The sequence below is a fragment of the Mastacembelus armatus genome, chromosome 23, assembly GCF_900324485.2.
Source record: "Mastacembelus armatus chromosome 23, fMasArm1.2, whole genome shotgun sequence".
Taxonomy (NCBI): Eukaryota; Metazoa; Chordata; class Actinopteri; order Synbranchiformes; family Mastacembelidae; genus Mastacembelus; species Mastacembelus armatus.
Window position 1 is genome coordinate 10,456,526 of NC_046655.1, and position 19,581 is coordinate 10,476,106.

The 19,581-nt window shown below is 39.5% G+C and overlaps 1 protein-coding gene across 1 annotated transcript in view; it reads left to right on the plus strand.

The window, feature by feature from the left end:
- iqsec3a (IQ motif and Sec7 domain ArfGEF 3a) overlaps nt 1-19,581 on the plus strand; it is a 78,699-nt gene that overhangs the window by 50,762 nt on the left and 8,356 nt on the right. Inside the window, exons 6-9 of the mRNA XM_026327382.1 lie at nt 6,632-6,793; nt 10,323-10,445; nt 14,390-14,556; nt 16,886-17,025. Of these exons, the coding sequence (XP_026183167.1) occupies nt 6,632-6,793; nt 10,323-10,445; nt 14,390-14,556; nt 16,886-17,025 (592 nt within the window). The remainder of the gene's footprint in view (nt 1-6,631; nt 6,794-10,322; nt 10,446-14,389; nt 14,557-16,885; nt 17,026-19,581) is intronic.

Below are 19,581 nucleotides of genomic sequence, written 5' to 3' on the forward strand. Positions count from 1 at the left end.
GGGACAGTGAGCTTGGTTTATGTATTAGTGACATCCGTTTAAAAATAGCCCCTCCGCCGTACAGGTTGTGGGTCAGGTGAGGAAGTCCTTCAGGAGGAATAACTCATGTCCAGCCCCGTAGCGACTGACGACAGGTTCATATCCTTATGAAACACAGCGACTGTGTGTTTGCGGCTGTTTTCAGCTTGTCCATCATTTCTTTAGGCCCGAGTTGTCCTTTAAAGGTGAAGCTTCGCCCAAATTTCTGTAAAGTATCCTCCAGAGTTACAAACCGCTCTTTGGTTTCTTCAGACAGACATGGCCTCCATTGTTGGTCTTTTCCGCTAGTTGACGTCTCACACAGACGATGCAAATCTAATTCATTCGCGACGTCGTTTTGTGATTGGCTGGGCTTGGGTTCCAAGTAGGCGGGGCCAAACCCACCTTGGGCCCCGCACAGGTGACAGCACGCCTATCATGATTGAATGTCAACATTAATGTCAGGCAACAAATAAATGTGCTCATTGGCTTTAGGTGGTTTCATTATGAGACCACCACTTTACGCTTCCCTTTTAGAAATCTCTGTAACCACATGGCTCCTGAAAATGTGTTAAACAACCAACAGAACACTTAGAATTAATAATTAAATAGGGAGCTTTATCATATACTATTTCACCCACAGCATGTCCTGCATATATGCAAAATAAATAAAGTGGATTTATTCATTCCCATATATTACAAGTTGAGCTCAACCGGTGATGGACTGGCTGGGTAAGGTTAAGTCAGAATACATGAGGAGCAAATCTAAAAAAAAAATAATAATAATTGCAATGATCCACAAAGCTGAAAATTCTCATTAGTCATTCTGCTGGAAGTTGTGAATGTAATTAAAAGTTTTTCAGCACTGTGTGAAGTGGCACCTTGGGAACTGGGATGAAAAATTTGTTAACATTTCAAGCCAAGCACGTTTTTTTTTTTTTTTTTTTTGTCCCTGCCACCTCAACCATTTTTTGTGGAAACTCTCCTTGCTTTCCAAAATATCTTGTAGTGAAGGAAAACTGTGTTCCCTTGGGTGTGGAACCACTACATGATTTTGTTAAGAAATTGCCCTAATTAAGCCATCTCATACAAATTTAGAAGGCTGGAGCTTATAAACGCACATCATCTTTTTGCACACTGCCAAGCTCTGCATTGCCATAAAAGGGCACAATAAAGCCGATTAACTTTGACTCAGTGCTGGAGCATGAGGAACAGGAGCAAGCTCTGCACCTAAGGAAGATGCAAAGAGAATAATCAGCACAGGGAATGCAGAAATTGAAATTTTCATTTTTTCAATTTAACTTTAAAATATAAAAATGAATAGGTAAAACACCCTTTTTGTAATTTACCTGTATATGTAATTGATGAAATATACCTTTTTTTTTTATTAGAATCAAAGTTGTTAATAGTTTTAGCAGGTACATTTTGAGAATGCTGTGCCCATTGTCATTTGTGCTTTTTCTTTTGAAAACCATCAGAATAGACATGATTTTCAGAGTAAAAGCTCAATTGTGTCTGCTCTAGCTTGACACACATTGTTAACCCTGTGGTCTTGTTATGACAGTTTGTAGGACTCAAGAGACTAAAGACAGACTAGACAGCCTGTCTGCATATACACGACTGTAAAAGAGAATCAGTAGTTGAACTGCAGGCAGACAAATCACTGCAGTCGTACAAATAGCCTTAACTCAGCTCACATTTACTAAAATAATTAGTGGCACTGCAGTGCAAACACCCCCACACCCTTCATTTTTGATGCAGCTGTGTGATGGGATGCAAACTTATTCAGACTTAGAAAGTCAACCTGCAAAACTTAGTTACAAGTCAGCTATCACTCAGGCAGGCTCTGTATTTAGTATACTAAACTCTGCACATTTAATTACTTTTTTAAACGTGTCCACTTTGATAGTGTCAGTTTGAACAGCAGCTGGAGCAGCAGAGAAAAATTGGATGCATTTATCAGTTTGTTCAGATTTAATTTGGGACACTGTGCAGATATTTTACATATCTTCAGAGAGGTAGTGAGGACTGTACACATTTGTAACAACTCTTTAATGAAAGCCCTCAATTTGATTACAAGATTCTCTTACTTTTTAGGGACTTTTTCATAACATGACAGGTTTCATAGCCCTCTGTGTCTGTTTGCAAGCCCCTCTTCTCATTCCCCTGATCAAACACCTTGAAAGATAAGCGGACTTTTAATAAATTGGCTACAAGGGAAGCGAGAGATAAAATGAGAAAGGGAGAAAAAAATAAAAGAAGTGTGTGTTTTGGGGGGGGGGTTGGCAGTCGAGCTTGAGGCTTATTAGTTCCACCAGTTCATATCCTCTCTCTAATACCTGTGCTGTTGTATCCTTTGCATCTTAAATAGGACTGTTTGCTTTGGGCTAAATCTTGGGCATTGCTTGATCAAGCGGACAAAAAAGCTCACGCATACACATATATTTAGTAAAAGTAATATGGGAATGAGTATGAATGTGTGTGCGTCTTGCAGCAGGTGGTCTGTGCACAGCCTTAGCAGGTGGACTGAGAACGGTAGGGGGAGAAAGTAAATTAAAGAGGGAAAGTCAGGAGTTTTAGGTGTGTAAGTGTGTATGTGCACCTGCCTGCATAAGAATAAAAAAGATAGAAGAGCAGGTGACGGAAATGGAGTGCAAACGTAAAAGAGAGGAACTCAGAGACACAAAAAAGTAGTTGGGGGGAGGAGGTTGAGAGAGAGACCACTTGATAAAGGTTCCAGCTTGAGTGTGGCTGGAATGACAATGACTTCATTATGTGAGGAGAAAGTCAAGGACATTGCCATCACACAATAGAGCTGGTACCAAACTGTCAACAGGGAACAGACAAAAGGAAAACAGAGGATGTGACAAGGTGTGACATTAATGAAAGTGTCCTGAGTAGATTTCTCTTTTTGTATGCATGACTTTTCCATTTCACAGTACCCGGCCCTTCATTCACTTTTCTTCCTTTCAAATTCTAGTGTTTAATGGCATTGATTAGGCATCAGCGCAGGTCACGGTGAAATCAGATCGACTCCTGTGAAAAAGGAGCACCATGAGAGCTTTATGAATTAAAGATGACATAAGAGATTTATAATGATGGTGTAAATGTGAAGAGAGAGAGAGAGAGAGAAAAGCAGCTCTCAATACATATGTCAAGGATGGCTAATTAACACAACAGATACACAAAACCTGTCCAGCTCCCCAAGAGGGATAACCTGACATCAGGAGAGCTCGACAAAAAAAAAACAAAAAAACAAAAAAAAAACTCAATGTGTGTGGGTGTAAATTGGTATGTACAGTTTATGCTGGTTTGTGCTTACAAAAACCTTCCCTGTGTTAACATTCTGCCCTTAGTGCTAAATGACCCAGCACATAATTACAAACTCTGAAATCCAGATGGCGAACAGAGGAAGCATTTCTAAATTCTCATGAAATCCAACACAACCACTGTAATTTATTTAGAGTCAATCCCACGCACATCAGCTTGCTGTTAATGTTTGCCATTTGTTTTTAAGTGTCTTCAATAGGAAAAATGGACTTTGCAATGGAGAAGATTTCAAATGAAGAAGTTGTAACAGTGACATTTTTAGTTGTCATGTTGTTATGGACAGCCTCATTCTTTAACGCCCATCCAATGCTTCTACCCCCAGTGTAGTACATTTTTACTTTCTGAATACTTTTGTATCAAACCAACCTAAACACTGACATTTCAGTTATATTAATGCATTATCCTAACATTATCCTTTTTGTTTTATATCATTAATAGTGTTAAACAACATCTAGTATCAATCATTTTAAAATGGACACATTTCAAACATTATGTTGATGAATGAGGCCTCCGGGTGTACTGTTGAAAAATAAGGTCGTGAACCACTGCTCTATAAAAGGCCAATATAACATCTTACCGAGGAGAAGGGAAAGCAACCATATCACCATTTTCTTTCCTCAGTTGCCTTCTCAGCAAACGCACACTTGATGGACAAGAGCAACACGTTACAGCAGCAAGGCAACAACGGCGCAATGATTTGGGGTTTTGAAGCGTTTCCCTTTACACCACACAGTCTTGTTTCAACTCAGAAAAATTCACAGGGGTGTTAACCAGCCATCAATCTATCACTAGTTAGTAATAGAACAGAAGTGTGTGCATCTGGAGAAATAAGGCAACATACAGCGCTGACAGTTAAGCACTTGTAAGCGCCATAAAACACAGTTCTGATCTCTGGCCATTGTGCATATCTCTCTATTAGCAATAAAACAGAGGGCCAATAAAAATGGATATGAAGGTGGTAGTGGAGGGATATATTTATGATGGGATGGGAGTCTAACATAATGCAAAAATAAATGTGTGCATGCACTAAGGAGCCAAAAAGGTATGTGTGAGGGAGAAAGATATATGTGCTGCAGTTTTTTTTGGGACTTGCCATTTTAGCATCACATCTGGGTCCTGTCTGACACCGTCTCTTCCCATCCCTACCCTATTTTCTGTGTGTCTACACGTTGTCCTGTTGTTTGCTTTTCACACCTCAACCTTGTGAAAACTCAGTTTTCTGCCTTCAGCTCCAAATCACCTGCTCCTTGTCTTCCACCCAAGACATTTTTCTTCCAAAAAAAAAAAAAAACCCAAAACTATTAACTGCTTTCATGCAAGAGGAAACATGTATTTTAAATATAATGCTGCACGAATTGGCCTTTTATACGAACATAATGACAAAACTTTATTGAATATATTTTGAATTTATCTACTGAGACACAAAAGTTGATAGTGCAGGTAAATGATCATTGGTAACATGTTTTATTATTTTATTCTAATTTACTACACTCTCTCGCACCACTGTATCTTCTTGTAGCAACTAAAGCATGATTTTATGGTAATGTTTAGGCACTCATAATACTGGGTTAGGTTAGGGGAAATTATAGTCTTGACTGAAAATTGAAAAAGTTAACTTACCCAGTCTTTTTCTTACCTGCACACAATCTGGACACAAAATGCAAATCCCTGCGTCTGCTGTACATTGTTGCACTTTGTATGCCCACCATTTCCCTTAAATTTCTTCCTCCAGTTTGCTTGCAGTACACAGTACATACATAGAAAGTCCTTTGTCTGAAAACAGAAACATTGCCTGTGAACATGATCCAGATCACAAAACCTATCAAAAGATACCCTGCGAAACAACTTAGTACCATTTATGCATTTCTAGGCAAGATTGCAGTAGGACAACAATACTTCCACCGTTTCTCCTGAGAAAGGACAGCCATTATCTGCATGATTACAAGAGATCCATGTAATAGAAAATGTAAAGAAGGTTTTTTTCATAGTTTGAACAGACATGCTTGTGGTTGTGTTGATGCTTTTGGTACAACTCAACAGAATCTGTCCATTTTGTATCTCCTGCCTCATTTTCCTACCTCCAACCCTTCCATCCACTCATGCATATGACTAATAACCACCATGTGTGATCCATCTGTTGTTTTCAGATGAGTGATATCTGCCAAATTCGTTTGGCGAGACATCACCTTCAGCTGAAAGGGTGAGCTAGAAGCTGAGAGTGTGTTGGGGCCGTTACAGCAGATGCTTTCAGGCAATCCAGCCTGTGCTCATCGTCCCTCACACTCCCATTTCTGCACATCTGCTCTGGCTGGTGCTCTTTCAGCCTCTTCTTTCTATCCTGCCCTTTATCTTCCCTCTCCTCTGTCCCACCCTCGCCTTACTAAACCCATTAGCTGTGGTACACACACACATTGCTCTGTTACATAAAGGCTGTGGTTTAAACACTATATGGAGGCTAGAGGGGGAGAGCTGTGATGGTAATGCAGTAGCCTGCCTAGAGCAACTATTCTGTGTCTAATGGGGTTATAAATAGTTATTTTATATATATATATATATATATATATATATATATATATATATATATATATATATATATATATATATATATATATATATGGACACACATATATATTATATGCAACTTCTGTCTGCCAGCTGAAAACAATCTTCAGATAAGCTCATAGGCAGGGGGATGTTCTTTGGAAAGAAATGATTCATGGAAAACATGGAAAACAATCAGGTACATTTTCTGGATATGTGAGCATGGAAATACATTTTGTTTTCCAGATAATTAGATGTTCACATAGACTCCTCACACATCCATAGTTTTATCACAGTGCAAGTGAGCTCAGACGTCTTTGTGTATCTAAAAGATCGTTCCGTTGTTGTAAAATTAGACCACCTGCATCTTTTGCTTTCAGTATGAGTCTCAATATTGCACATTTTTTTTGCACAGTAGTTAATGAATGTTGTATTCTAGCATGGGAAGGATTACAGATGAGACTCAGCGCTGTGTTTTATCACTTTTAGCAGTGTCCACCCACTCTGTGTAGGTATGCACTGTAAGCACTACATCATTTTTTACATTTAGTTTTAATGCTCTTATACCTTCCCCCCTTAAAGTTTTAATCCAAATGATAAGCTACTGCTAATTGTGGTTAAATATGTTAAAGAACAAATCATCAGTCACACCACGAGTATTTAGGACATAAGGTTGCAGCCCTGCAACTTTTTACACTCTGCTAGATTTCTTTCATTCCTCTCTCTCTCTCGTTTGACTCAGAAACCCTGACAAGGGCCTTCAGTTCCTGATCTCGCGAGGCTTCATCCCAGACACACCGATCGGCGTAGCACACTTCCTGCTACAGAGAAAGGGCCTGAGCCGACAGATGATTGGAGAGTTCCTTGGCAACAGCAAGAAGCCTTTCAACAGAGATGTCCTAGAGTGAGTAGAACACATTATTTCCTAACTGTGTTTTATGATACTATATTGTTCTTCATAAGATGGCTCTAACCTACAAGACTGCATTCGGAAAAGGGGTTTAACAGGGAAAATCCTCAGCATTAACTGCCACAATATAGCACCTGTAAGTTGTGTTGATACTTAGCTTGCAGCTTGGGGTAAATATGATTGCTGGAAATTCCATCCATCCATTTTCTATACCCACTTATTCCTTAACCAGGGTCACAGGGATCTGCTGGAGCCTATCCCAGCTCTCTTTCAGGTGGAAGGCAGGGGTACACCCTGGACAGGTCACCAGTCATTGCTGGAAATTGAAATGCAAAATCTAAATTATAACTTCAATATCCACATAAGTCAAAGCTGTTATTTTTCCAGACCTTGACACATCATTATATTTTTACATCATAGTAAACAAACTGGAAACAAGCTGAAATTGAAGTGTCATGATCCAACAAATGTGCTCTAATATGATTCTACAAATTCTAAACCTAGATTCTCTTGTATGACAATGGAGCATGAAGAAGAAGCCAATAATAAACAAAAATGTAATAAAACTTTTTTGCCTCTTTTGTTTATTTCATGATTTTAACATAAAAAACACAATTTATATTGTACTGATGTTTTTCTATCAGACTAGAAGTAAGAAAGAAGAAACTCTTTAGTTAACCTATCTGCAGAGATAGCCTATCTCAATAGAAAAGAGAAAATTTGAGAAAATCTCCTTGGTCTGTTTTTTTCTAGATCTGACTAATACCATCTTGGTGTAGATCAAACGATATTCTCTGTTTAGATCCTAGGGAGATGTAGTGAGGTGTACGGCATGAAGTGCTGCATCTTGTTCAAAAGAGAGACACAAAGCAATGAATCTAAATGGCTTCAATAACAAGAGCAGATAAACACTGACACACACTCACATGAACACAACTCACTTCACCCTGTAAGTTTCAATCAAGGTCATTAACGTGATTGCAGTTATTTTCACTGAAACGTTGAAACGAGGTCTTTTTTTCCTCCTTTACTTTCCCACTGTGCCATTTACATCGTTCAACCCCTTCCTTACTTGATCTCAGTGACTGTCTCTTTTATCCTATTGCATTATCCTATTTACCAATTACCCCTAAATTTGCATATCAACCCGATGAGGTAGTGCAGATCGTTGTTTTATCTTGCCTTTTGTCCATAATGGTTACAAATACATTTAGATTATTCTTTAAAAGGCTTTAAACTGCAATTCTCAGTGCAGGTATGCACTCACTGGTGACATTAGGATAAATAAATGTATATTTTCTCTATTTTCTTAAATAGCAGTCATATAGCAGCACTCAGAGTGGAAGTGATGTTGAAGAGGAGCATGACAAGAGAGTGCAGAGTGCGTGTCACAGCTCTTGCGATAAAATGTAGTCAGGAGAGTGGGTGAGGGATTGTGGGCTAATGTGAAAATCACTCATGGTGATTTACCAAGCCTGTGTGTGTGTGTGTGTGTGTGTCTGTGTGTGTGTGAGAGAGAGAGAGTGTATGAAAGCATGTGACTTCTGTTGGTGTGTTTGCAAAGAGGGCGTGAATGCATGTGTATCTATATTCAGGTTTTGTTTTCATTCTAGTTGTCAGCCTCCTGTATTCTTGAATCTTCTTCCTTTCCTTATAAACCTAATGGTGCCTCATTCTCTTCACATTTCTTCAAGCATAAACAACAACAGTTAAAATGTCTCAAGTCAATTAAGCCAAATTGTGGTTATAGATTTGGGTTCCAAGAAATGTGGCACCCTGAGGACTTGTTTACTGATAATGTAGTGTACTTGTTTAGCAGGAATAATAGGATCTGTTTTCAGCCTGTCATCTACTCATTGGTTGCTCAAAATATGGTTCCATCTGGCCTGCTGTTTCTTTCATTTGCATGTGTTTTGTTTGTGTGTCTACCTGCCACCACGGCTTTGTAAACATACACACAGATGTACACTATACAGAGCAACAAAGTGTATGCATGATAATAATATACCTGTGTGTATATGCATGTGTTTTTATGTTTGAGTGTATATGAGAATGATATGGGAGGGAAAGGAGCGGACTGACGTACTTGGGCTAGAGAGCATCTCGTCTGAAGTTACATAAACAAAGAGTGATAGGCGGGGAAGAACGGAGAGAGAGGTGGTAGTGCGAGGAAGTGAGTCATGAAGAGGGCGATCAGAGAGGCTCACCAGTCAGGAGAGTTGAGGAGTATCAAGTCAGGCTCACCGTGCACTATGTGCTTTACTTTTATAAACATTGTGTAGAAAATGGTCTCTGGCAATAATACACAATTTAACTTAACCCCTTATAAACTAGTATTGAATTGTCAGTAATGCTATGATTGTTAATCGGATAAGTTGTTTAGACATCCACTAGTACTATCTGTAGTTTCTCCTGCTAGTGTAGCAATAGTGACAAGTGTTGACGAACATTATTAGCAACAATAGTTGTATATATGGAGAAGAGCTAGCAGGAGTTGTACTAGCAGTTGCACTAATAGGGACTGGAATAGTAATATTAGTAGTACAGCAACTGTGCATTTAGAATAAGAGAGCTAAGTGTAACTCTTGTAATATTAGTGGAAGTAGCACAGTTGGTGGGATTTTACTGTGGGTAAGTCTTGTTTGTGCTGTAGTCCACAGTGTGTCAGGCAGTGTTGTAGACTCAGCCCCCTGACTCATTTCTGCTGGAGCAGCAAGTGTCACAGTCAAGTACTCACCCCATTTACTCGCTTCGTTCACAGTAATCCATCTTAATGTAGTATGAGTGTGTATACACATGTACCCCAGTATTTCCCAAGGTACTACACTGAAAAGATCAGAAAGACAAGGTCTTGTCTTGACACCACCACCTGCTGTGTATATTAAGGTTTTTCAGATCAACCGCCAATATCTTTCTTTCCAACATGCTGTCTATAACCATCAGCAGAGATTATATATATTAGGCTAAAATACCCTGGATGGGTTTGAAAGCCAATCTAGATGTAAAAAAGAAAGACTAACTCTATTGTTTGATCATCATTCAACTTTGCTCCCAGACAGAACACCTCAGATCAAAGCGAGGACAATTTTAAAACCTCCCAACTCATTTCCAAAGTCACCTTTCACTTCAAAACCTCTAAAGTGCTTACATTGTATTTACCCCCACCCCCCAAAACTCATTGGACAGGAAATTTTGCTTTTTAAATTACTGTCATTAAGCTGGGCTTGTCAGGTAATAGGAGAATTTTCTGCTCAGAGGGACTGCATGTATGCACAGCTGTGGCACAGAGAAGATAACTGGGCCCAGTCTTATTTATCCCTGGTGTCTGTCTAATACCTGCAGGAAGCAGAGTGGTGCTGTCACTGGGAGATGAGTGAGACTTCTAGATCTTTTAATCTTAGGTCCCCATCCATATGTTCACCTATCCCACATGAATGGATTTTATGGTAAATTTAATATATTTTCTTTCTTCCTGTGTCTTTTCTACTCACCCTGCTCTTTCAACATCATATCCCTTCTTCAGTTGTGTGGTGGATGAGATGGACTTCTCAGGGATGGAGCTGGATGAAGCACTGAGGAAGTTTCAGGCTCACATTCGTGTTCAGGGGGAAGCCCAGAAGGTGGAACGTCTTATTGAAGCCTTCAGGTACTCATGAAAGCTACAGTTTTTACAGTATTGTGGGTATTGTTCTTGTGGGATTCAATTAACTGTGTAGGCTCTAAGGGGTGGATTAATCCCAGTGTGCACATTTGAGACTGTTTTATAGAGTTCTTGTTTGAAAGTGAGTAGGCTTGAAATACTGAATTTCATTCAGACAGTGTTTTGAACTAAATGATGAAGCTAATGGTAGCTCAATTAGCTTCCTAGCCAAGGTACAGCAGATACAATCTGCTAGCAATACCTCAATTCTTATATTAATTGAGGAGCCTGCTTTTGTCTGCAGTACCTTTGTTTGAAATCAAGTACAAGTACCAGTTCTTTCATTATTGAGAAATTTGGTATCAGAGCGCTGTGAGAGAATGGAAGGCTGACAGTGAAAGAACGCATAGACATGTAAGAACCAGGAGTTTGACCTTGTATGACAAATGTACTGATCTTCAAAAAACATTTTTTTGCAGAGAAAACAGATGTTAGGAAGGAGTTGGGCATGCAAATTTAAAAATATTGTAGGTTGTGCAAAATATCCCTCATTTGTCCTACTGGTGTCATTTATTTTCAACTGCAATGCACCTCTGGGGTGTGATGATATTTGTGTGGGTGCAAAAACTGAAATGAAATACTGTCACTGAAGAATCACCCCTGAGCTAAACTTGTCTTGCACTGTTTTGAGATGCAATTCCAATTTGTTTTTTGATCATGAAATATGCCCAAATCATTTGAAAGCATGCTGAAATATAAATGCCTTTTCTTTTTTTGTTAGAATAGACTCAGGACTGCTGTTTGTTTCTCAGGTTTACTGAACAGCTTTGCTGGACAAATACAATACAATGGAACAGTATGACAAAACATATTCAGACAATACCTGACAGTGAATGCACATAAAAAGAGACACACACACACTCACACACACAACACAACACACACACCACCACCAGACAACTAGAAAAATCAAACATTCCAGTTATGTTAAAATAAATACTCACGAGTCATTCTTACACACTTGAGGTCAAGGTCTCACTCCACTAAACACACATACAAACTGGTCTTTTATATCTTTGCTTTCTGCTTGGCTACAATAAAATATTGGGGGACATTGCAGCCCCATATGAATGGCCAGGCACTGTGTAATTTCAGGCTACGATTTGCAACAGCGAGACAATTTGCGGTGCAGCTGTGGCACTGTGTGTTAATGCTAACTGTTTGCCATAGCCCCTCTGGAGTAACAACCACCTGTCACAGTTGTCGAGGTGCCCAATGAGGAGAAAAACGGCAGCATTGTCATAGTCAGTGGGCTGAAAGGCTGGCACTGGTAATGTTTGGGCATCAGGCTGGCTTTGTGTGTTATCAGGAGTGAGAGAGGGGAGCAGGGCGAGAGGGAGGTGAAGAGACACAAACTGGGAAAGGAAGGAAGGAAGAGGAGAAAAAGGAAAGAAGGAGGAAGGTTTATAAATATCCAGCGTTGCGTAACTGCCACTGCCTCTGTGAGGCTGCCTCCCCTGCCGCTGGGCTTTGATATGCCTCCAAACACACACTCATATACACACACGCACAGAGGAAGAGAGAAATCTCCAAAGTAAGTGAAGGGGATTTGAAGCAGCAATGAAAAAAAGCGAGAGGGAAAAGTGAAAAGCAGCCAACAGTCTCAGTATCTGCTGCGTCAGTATACTAATGAATGAGCAAGTATGAGCCAGCTCCCAATGCTGCAGATATACTTAGTGTGTATTTTCAAATCTGCATTATGGCATAGTGTACAGATTTCCTTATATACTTATCCCGCCCCACATAGTATTGTTATGATAGATAAAGATCATGCAACTTGTATAATTACCAAAATCCTCCTCGTGAGTGCGTAATGACTGATGGATCACTCCATCTTTAGCAATCTGTAACGAAGGCAAAATTGGTTTGGAAGACGGCAACACATGCCAAAACTGAAGACTGCCAAATCCAGTGTGTGAGCAGCATCATGTGCCATTTTACCCTCCTGTTTTGTTATGGTTAGTCATTTTTTTCCCCCACATGTTTCCATGCAGAGTAAGCGCACACTCAGACAGACAGCAGCATAAATTGGGGTTTTTCTCTGCTTAGTGCTGCATTAGGATTCACAGACAAGGGTATAATTACTGGTTGCTGTAAAGTCACGATTTTCAGACACTAAGATGTGAAGCATCAGTGTGCAGTCCTGTGATTATCATGCTAAAATACATACTACATGAGGGATGCACTATTTTCTTCACTTATATTCATATATATCATCTAGACAATGATATAGGGTATAATATCATAATTAAACTCTTTATTATATTTTCCATAAGTATCAGTATACAAAAGCTGTATCATAATGCACTAATCCAGTTATCACCCATAATTTTCTTGGAGGATATGTGATATTATTTGACAGATATTGTTATTATGCCATATCACTATAACATTTCAGGTTTTTTGTTAAACTTCCACCTTCCAGTGGGTCTCTTAAATAAGAATGTTTATTGTCTTGGCTACAAAGAACATTTTCTTTTAATGCAGTACATTTACATGGTGAGTTCTAGTGTTTGTTTTTTTTTTAAGGAGAATTATCTCTAAATAAAAACAGGAGTGGTATTTGCAGGTTTCCTTAAATGCTGCATACAGTCCTACCAACCCCAAGGAAGGTAGGGTAGTTATATTGTCTGGGACCTGGAACAAAAAAGGGCTTCAGTCTTCCTACTGCTTGTGTCGGTGCAGGGTAATAACTCGAGGTGACAAACATTTTAATGTTTATATCAACTCAAAGCTTCACCCATTGTGGTTTGGACACAGTTTAATGATCTTTAGTGAATGAATACAGTAGCGGAAAGTGAAGATTTTCCTGGACATCATATTCTAAATGTGTGAGAGAGATAGTATGGGCCTACTGCATGCATACCAGTATATTTAATCTTTTCTGCCCCACAGAGACATTAGATGCTAGTCATGTGGTTCAGTGGCTGCAGCCTTAGTGTAGAAATAATGACTTATTAAAGTAACAGTTATACACTGCAATAAAGAGCCCACAGACTCCAACACAGACATTATCATTCTCTTTTAGTCTGTGTATCTCTGATTATTCATGCACAGTAGATGTTGTATTATTATTCATCCTCAAACCAGCAAGCATCTGTGCACTTCACACAGACTAGGAGACTATATATCCTCTCCTCTGGTTACTCTGTTCTTAAACACACACACATCTGCAAACACCCAAAGTAGGTGTCTGCAAATCTGTTAGATTCATGACTTCCATAACCAGACAACGCCGCTGCATTTCCAGCTTCTTTATATGTAGGAGTGTGCATTGGGGACTACATCAAACTAAGCCTGTGGAAAAAAAGTGCCTAGGTAAGAGATTTCATATTTCAAACTTCATATTTCTTCTTTTTGGCATAATAACAACCTGTGTAAATCCAGCAAGCAGGCCCATAAATGTTGGAGAATGTTTAACCAAGGCTAAGGACTCAGTGGACCTTTTTAACAGTTGGATAGTATGTGTAAATATAGTACAACAGAAGGACTGGACTTTTGAGGTTATTTTGCAAAGAAAACAATTAGAAGCTCGTGCTAAATCGTAGGAGATGAAGGATTTTGCTTTTTGCAGGCACGTTCCCCTAGTTTCCTATGTAAACCAGGATCCATGTAGACATGCAATCCAGTGGGACATGTGTTTAGATAAGGAGAGATGATGTTTCAGCAGAGCACCTGTGAGGTTCATTGCTGATGAGAGACGTCTAACTGCATCAGATGAAGCCACATACAAAATTAAAGCCATAACTCGTATTTTGATGTGACACTGTCATCCTCAGCGTGTGCCCAGGCATTTATGATCATGTTGTATGTTGAAGGATGCCTTTGCAGGATGCCTCTCTAAATACTATGTCCTCTGATTTCTTTCTCTGCGTCCTTTAAACCAACAGCCAGCGTTACTGCATGTGCAACCCTGATGTGGTGCAGCAGTTCCACAACCCAGACACCATCTTCATCCTGGCCTTCGCCATCATTCTGCTCAACACTGACATGTACAGTCCCAACATCAAGCCCGACCGCAAGATGTTGCTGGAGGACTTCATACGCAATCTACGAGGTAAGGGACACAGCTCCAGAGTGGCATCATCATGTGTGCAGAGGCACACTAAGAGAGTTACACTTATCACAGTCACAAGTCATTTTTTTCAAGTGGGGAATATGTGCATCAGTGTCCCATGAGATGGGTCAAGTTGCTTTTTGAGCTGGATGTTTCACTTACAAGGTAGCTTTGTGGAGCCAATAATTCCAAGCTCACACACACACAGAGGCACACATCCCTCCCCAAGGAGTGTCACTGACTATAAAAATAAATCCATTTAGGTTTGTACCAGCTCTGAGCACTTTGTTCTGACCCTGACATTTGGACTCGATCGCAGGGATTGGTTAAAGAATTTCCCTTACTGTCAGGCTAAGAAAAGGTGACAATGATAGGAAGACCAAAAAGCAGAATCAGTAGGACACAATAATCCACCAAAAAAGTTTTTTTTTTATTTCTTCCTTAATATTCCCTTAGACAGTAGACCCCACAGATATATAAGTGGAAGTGATTCAACAGTGTCTGGATCTGTATTCAATCACACCTCCCTGCATAAATTCAGGTGATAAAGATGAAGTGATATTTCTGTCCCTGCCCGCCATACTTTACACATTCACAACTCATAGCGACAGCGACAGAAAGCACCTGTAATTCTTGGCTCCCGTATGCAGATGGATGCTCATTGACCACATTGTGGGGAAGAGACAGGAGTGTCGTAGTTTTGCTCTCCCTCTGCGCAATCAATCAGGGAACACTAAGGTCGATGCAGAACAACTTTAATAGATTCATCCAGACTGTTCCCCACAATTAAATTAAGTTGGAAAATCAATTTTGGCATCTTATGCAAATTAAAATATGCCACTGTCTCTTGGCCTCTCTATTTGTCTTCTGTTTCTTTCTGCTGTGTTTTCACTATGTCTCTCCATCCATTCTCTTATGTTGTTTTGTCTCAGTCAGAATATTATGCCATCTGTTTGATCATCTGTCTTGTTTATATTCTTGCCGTTTCTCTCTCCTCTTTTCCCCTCACTCATGTCTCTCTCTCACACACTGACAGAAGAATAGTTCACTCAGCTAAGTGGCTGAGGTGAAATGCAATTATGCACCAGAAACCAATAGTAATGAAGAACCACAGAGCATTTATTATCTCAATTAAAACAGAATTTCTGTGTCAGAGCTATTCCACAATGGAGCAGTATAATATAAACTAGCTTCCATCATAAATTAATCCAATATGCAAGCTCACTGAAAAATGAAAATTGCAGTCTTAGTTACAGCATCCTTTATTTATTTTTAGAGAGGATGGCTTTGCATGTGCAAAGCGACTTTCCTTTTTAAGTCTTTATAGTAGGCTGGCATTCATCAATAGGCTTTCTGACAAGTCAACTTTACATTCACAGATGATGAAAGCAGGATGAGAGAGAAAGAGGAGAAACTTGGCTGAGGCTACATGGGGAAACAGAACTAAGAATTTATACTAAAAGCCACTAAAACCATACATGTCATTCTGCTGGTGGCACTAGAGGTCAAGGTCATTAGGCTTCATCTACTAAGGATAGAGCATCTGTGTAAAAAGAAAGTGGTAAAGTCATGAGGAGAAGCAGCAGAAAAGGAGGAAAAAAGAATCAAAAAAAAAAAAAAAGCAACTTGTTAATGTGACACATTCTCGCTTGGTCATCTCCTCTTTTCCCCGTGACTACATAATGTGCAGCGATGTCTCAGCAGTGTCCCACAGTGCCTCACTGTCACCACCATTACTCCTGCCAGCTTCATTTTCTCCAAACACATCCTGCGCCATTGAAAACTCAATGTACCACATCACACGGTACAGCTGTGCGGATATAATAGGGAGCATCTGGAGGGCAACCTTTCAGCCTAATGACATGCAGTTCTACCTGTGTTGAAATGCCACAGATTGAACTGAAGTGTGTTCCAGACAGAAAATCTTCCAAGAGCGAGGCAGGGTGTTAACCTTTCACTTGCCAATTAACCTCCTCTTACATTGCCTTCTGTCATTATTTAATGGAGACAGTAAAAGACAAAGAAGGACAGAAGAGACTGAGAAAAAAAGCTCTTTTTTGTTCTGAATATAGGACTTTTTTCACCTCTTTCATGTCAAAAGATGTAAAACAAATGTGTGTAACTATATCGCCTATAGAGCCATATCTGATTTTCTTATATATTCATGTTTGTGTGCAGCTATTTAAGGTACACAAGAAATTCTTTATCTCCTCAATCACTTTTAAAAACAGCAATTCCTCCAGACATACAAGATCACATGGTAAAATTAAAAGCAACCACTCTGCAATGTGTGTGTACTGAGTGTGTAATTAGCCTGTTTTCGTCTGAGGTGTGGATGATGGAGCAGATATCCCCAGAGACATGGTGGTGGGAATCTATGAAAGGATACAACAAAGGGAGTTGCGCTCCAATGAAGACCACGTCACCTATGTCTCCAAGGTTGAGCAGTCCATCGTAGGCATGAAAACGGTGAGGACACACACATTTTGCTCTTCTATACTTGTGGAGACCCTCAGAGAAATAAAGTGTTCCTCTAGCCCTAAACCACAGCCATTGCTACATTATGCAAAAGCCCAACCCTTATTTAATTTAACTTCATGCATAGGAAACACAGCTTCAACCCATAAAGATGCAAAGGCAAATGTGTTAGCAAATAGTTGGTTATGTACATGGTGCCACAGTGGCATTTATTTGGCATTCACTTTTACCAGATGTGGTTGATTTGATGGTACAGCATCTGTCTTCTTAATCAGACAACGTAAAACCTTCACCAGTTATTGGATTTGTGAACAGTTGTTGTAATACCTCTATTGGCCGACTGTCCTGCAACCCAATACTATATTTTTTGGATGAGTTTTGCAGGTTGGCTTGAAGAGTAGCAGGGCAGAGTGTCAAAAACATGAATATGATTACACACACACACACACATACACACACAGATCATTTTGCTAACTGCATGCCAGGACACTTGCTCGTTATTTAAGCCCATATCACTATCACCTAACCTTAGTAGTGTTAGCAGAGTACATTTATTAGCCATTAAATGTCTCATCATCAGCAGCGCAGTCATTACTGCAGGTCATTACTCCAGCTAGATACGTCATTAACTGCTGCTATGATAAGTGTAGTTTTAAGTTTTTAAGGTTAAAAGGCACCTTGTGGTGGACTGGTGACCTGTCCAGGGTGTACCCCTGCCTTTCACCCAAAGAGAGCTGGGATAGGCTCCAGCAGAGTATTTAGCTTAATAATTGACTGATTACACTGATTCATATGGGGGTGTGTTTTGTGCCCAATCATAACACTGAAAGTGTTTTTAAATGTTTTAACAGTTCAGGGAATTGGATCATATCAGTGCACCAAAGCCTTGCAATCCTTTATGAATTTTAGATAAAGCGCCCTGTTGTTTTTTTTTTTCCCCCATTGACTCTTGGCTATTGAACACTGTGAAACATTTACATTCACACACAGGTGCCACATATTTCATCAAAACTATTGTTTGAAATTGGTTTCTAGAGATCAATAGTAGTTTAAGAATTTCAGTCATGCTAGCAGCGTAGCATGTTGGCAGGTTGAGATTAGCATTAAGCTCAAAGAAACACTATCACACTGAAGCACACGTGCTGAACATGGCAAACATTATTAAGTCTTGTTAATCAACCTGTCTCATGCCAGTCTTCTATAATATGAACCAACTTTTGGATGATTTTAAGTATAACTTCACTTCTTAATTACACTAAAAATTTAATCTCAGTTAACTTTCCGAATGACATTGGGGCGCTGACATCGAAAGTACTGTATTGCAGCCATCCACTTTTTTTTGGCCTGTTTCTTTAAGCGTCTCTCAGTGATGGATGAGTAGCCATCGAATGACAGAAGGAGTGTTGTCAAAGCCAAAACAATGATGGATTGTTGTGACATAAAATGACTACGGCTACCCATGGGAGCTGTCCGCCATAAAAGGAAATAGACTTAGATAAAGTTTCTTCTTTAAAAATACTATCACAGCAGGTGTCATAGTGCCTGCACTGTGGATATTAACTTCTTATCTATTATTCTAAGAGGGAGTAGTCCACATGAGAACAATTTTCTTATAATGGGTTTCTCCATAATACAGTAGGAGTTTGGTTGGTGTAAATATTTGATGACTTGATGAAAGCATAACAGGCCTATTTGAATGTGAAGTATTTTGTATCTGAATGTTTTCCTTCTCAAATACTGTTCAAATTACTGTAAATGTTTGATATGAATAACAGAATTTTATTAGACAATTAATTTGTTAATGAATATATCAGCAAATTCTCTGTCGTCAATCAGTTTGTTCATAATTCTCTTAGGAAAGGACTGTTTTTTAGAACAAACTGGGAGTGTTGCAGACTAATGATGTCTTTACATGTTTTTGACATTAGTGTAATAAGAAAGCAGGCGGACTGCAGCTGTTTGGACTGGAGTCTGTATACCCTGCGGTGGTGAGAGATGTGCAGGAGAGAAAGAGGTTATGTGTGTAATAAATGCATTGCACAATGTCCACAGGTTGCAGCAGGAACAAAATAACAAAATGCACGTAGAGCAAACTCTACAGAGGCCGTGTTTGTTTGTATTTTATCATGTAGAGGAAATCAAATCCCCATCTACCAGCTGTCATTCATGCTGTTTAGATTTCTGAAGTCATAGAACACAAAACGCTGAACAAGTCAGAGACAAGAGTGTGAAAGGGCGACACAACATGATTAGATCACTCTTCAAAGGCATGAGCCATTTTGTGGTGTAATCTGCTTAGAAAAGCACTTAAGTCCTGGAGGAGAATCAAGGCCTCTATCAACAAACTGCAGCAAAAATCCTTTACATTAGATCCCCAAGTGCAGAGGAATGCTGCCTCCATAGTGACTAAACAGACTAGTGACTAAACCTTGAATGCTTGAGCCACTCTTCTTCTATTAATTATTTTATTACAACTTGCAACAAATGATGGGAACAGTAAGTACCTGTCTTCACAGTTTCAGTCAGTTTTTTCACATATATTTCTTT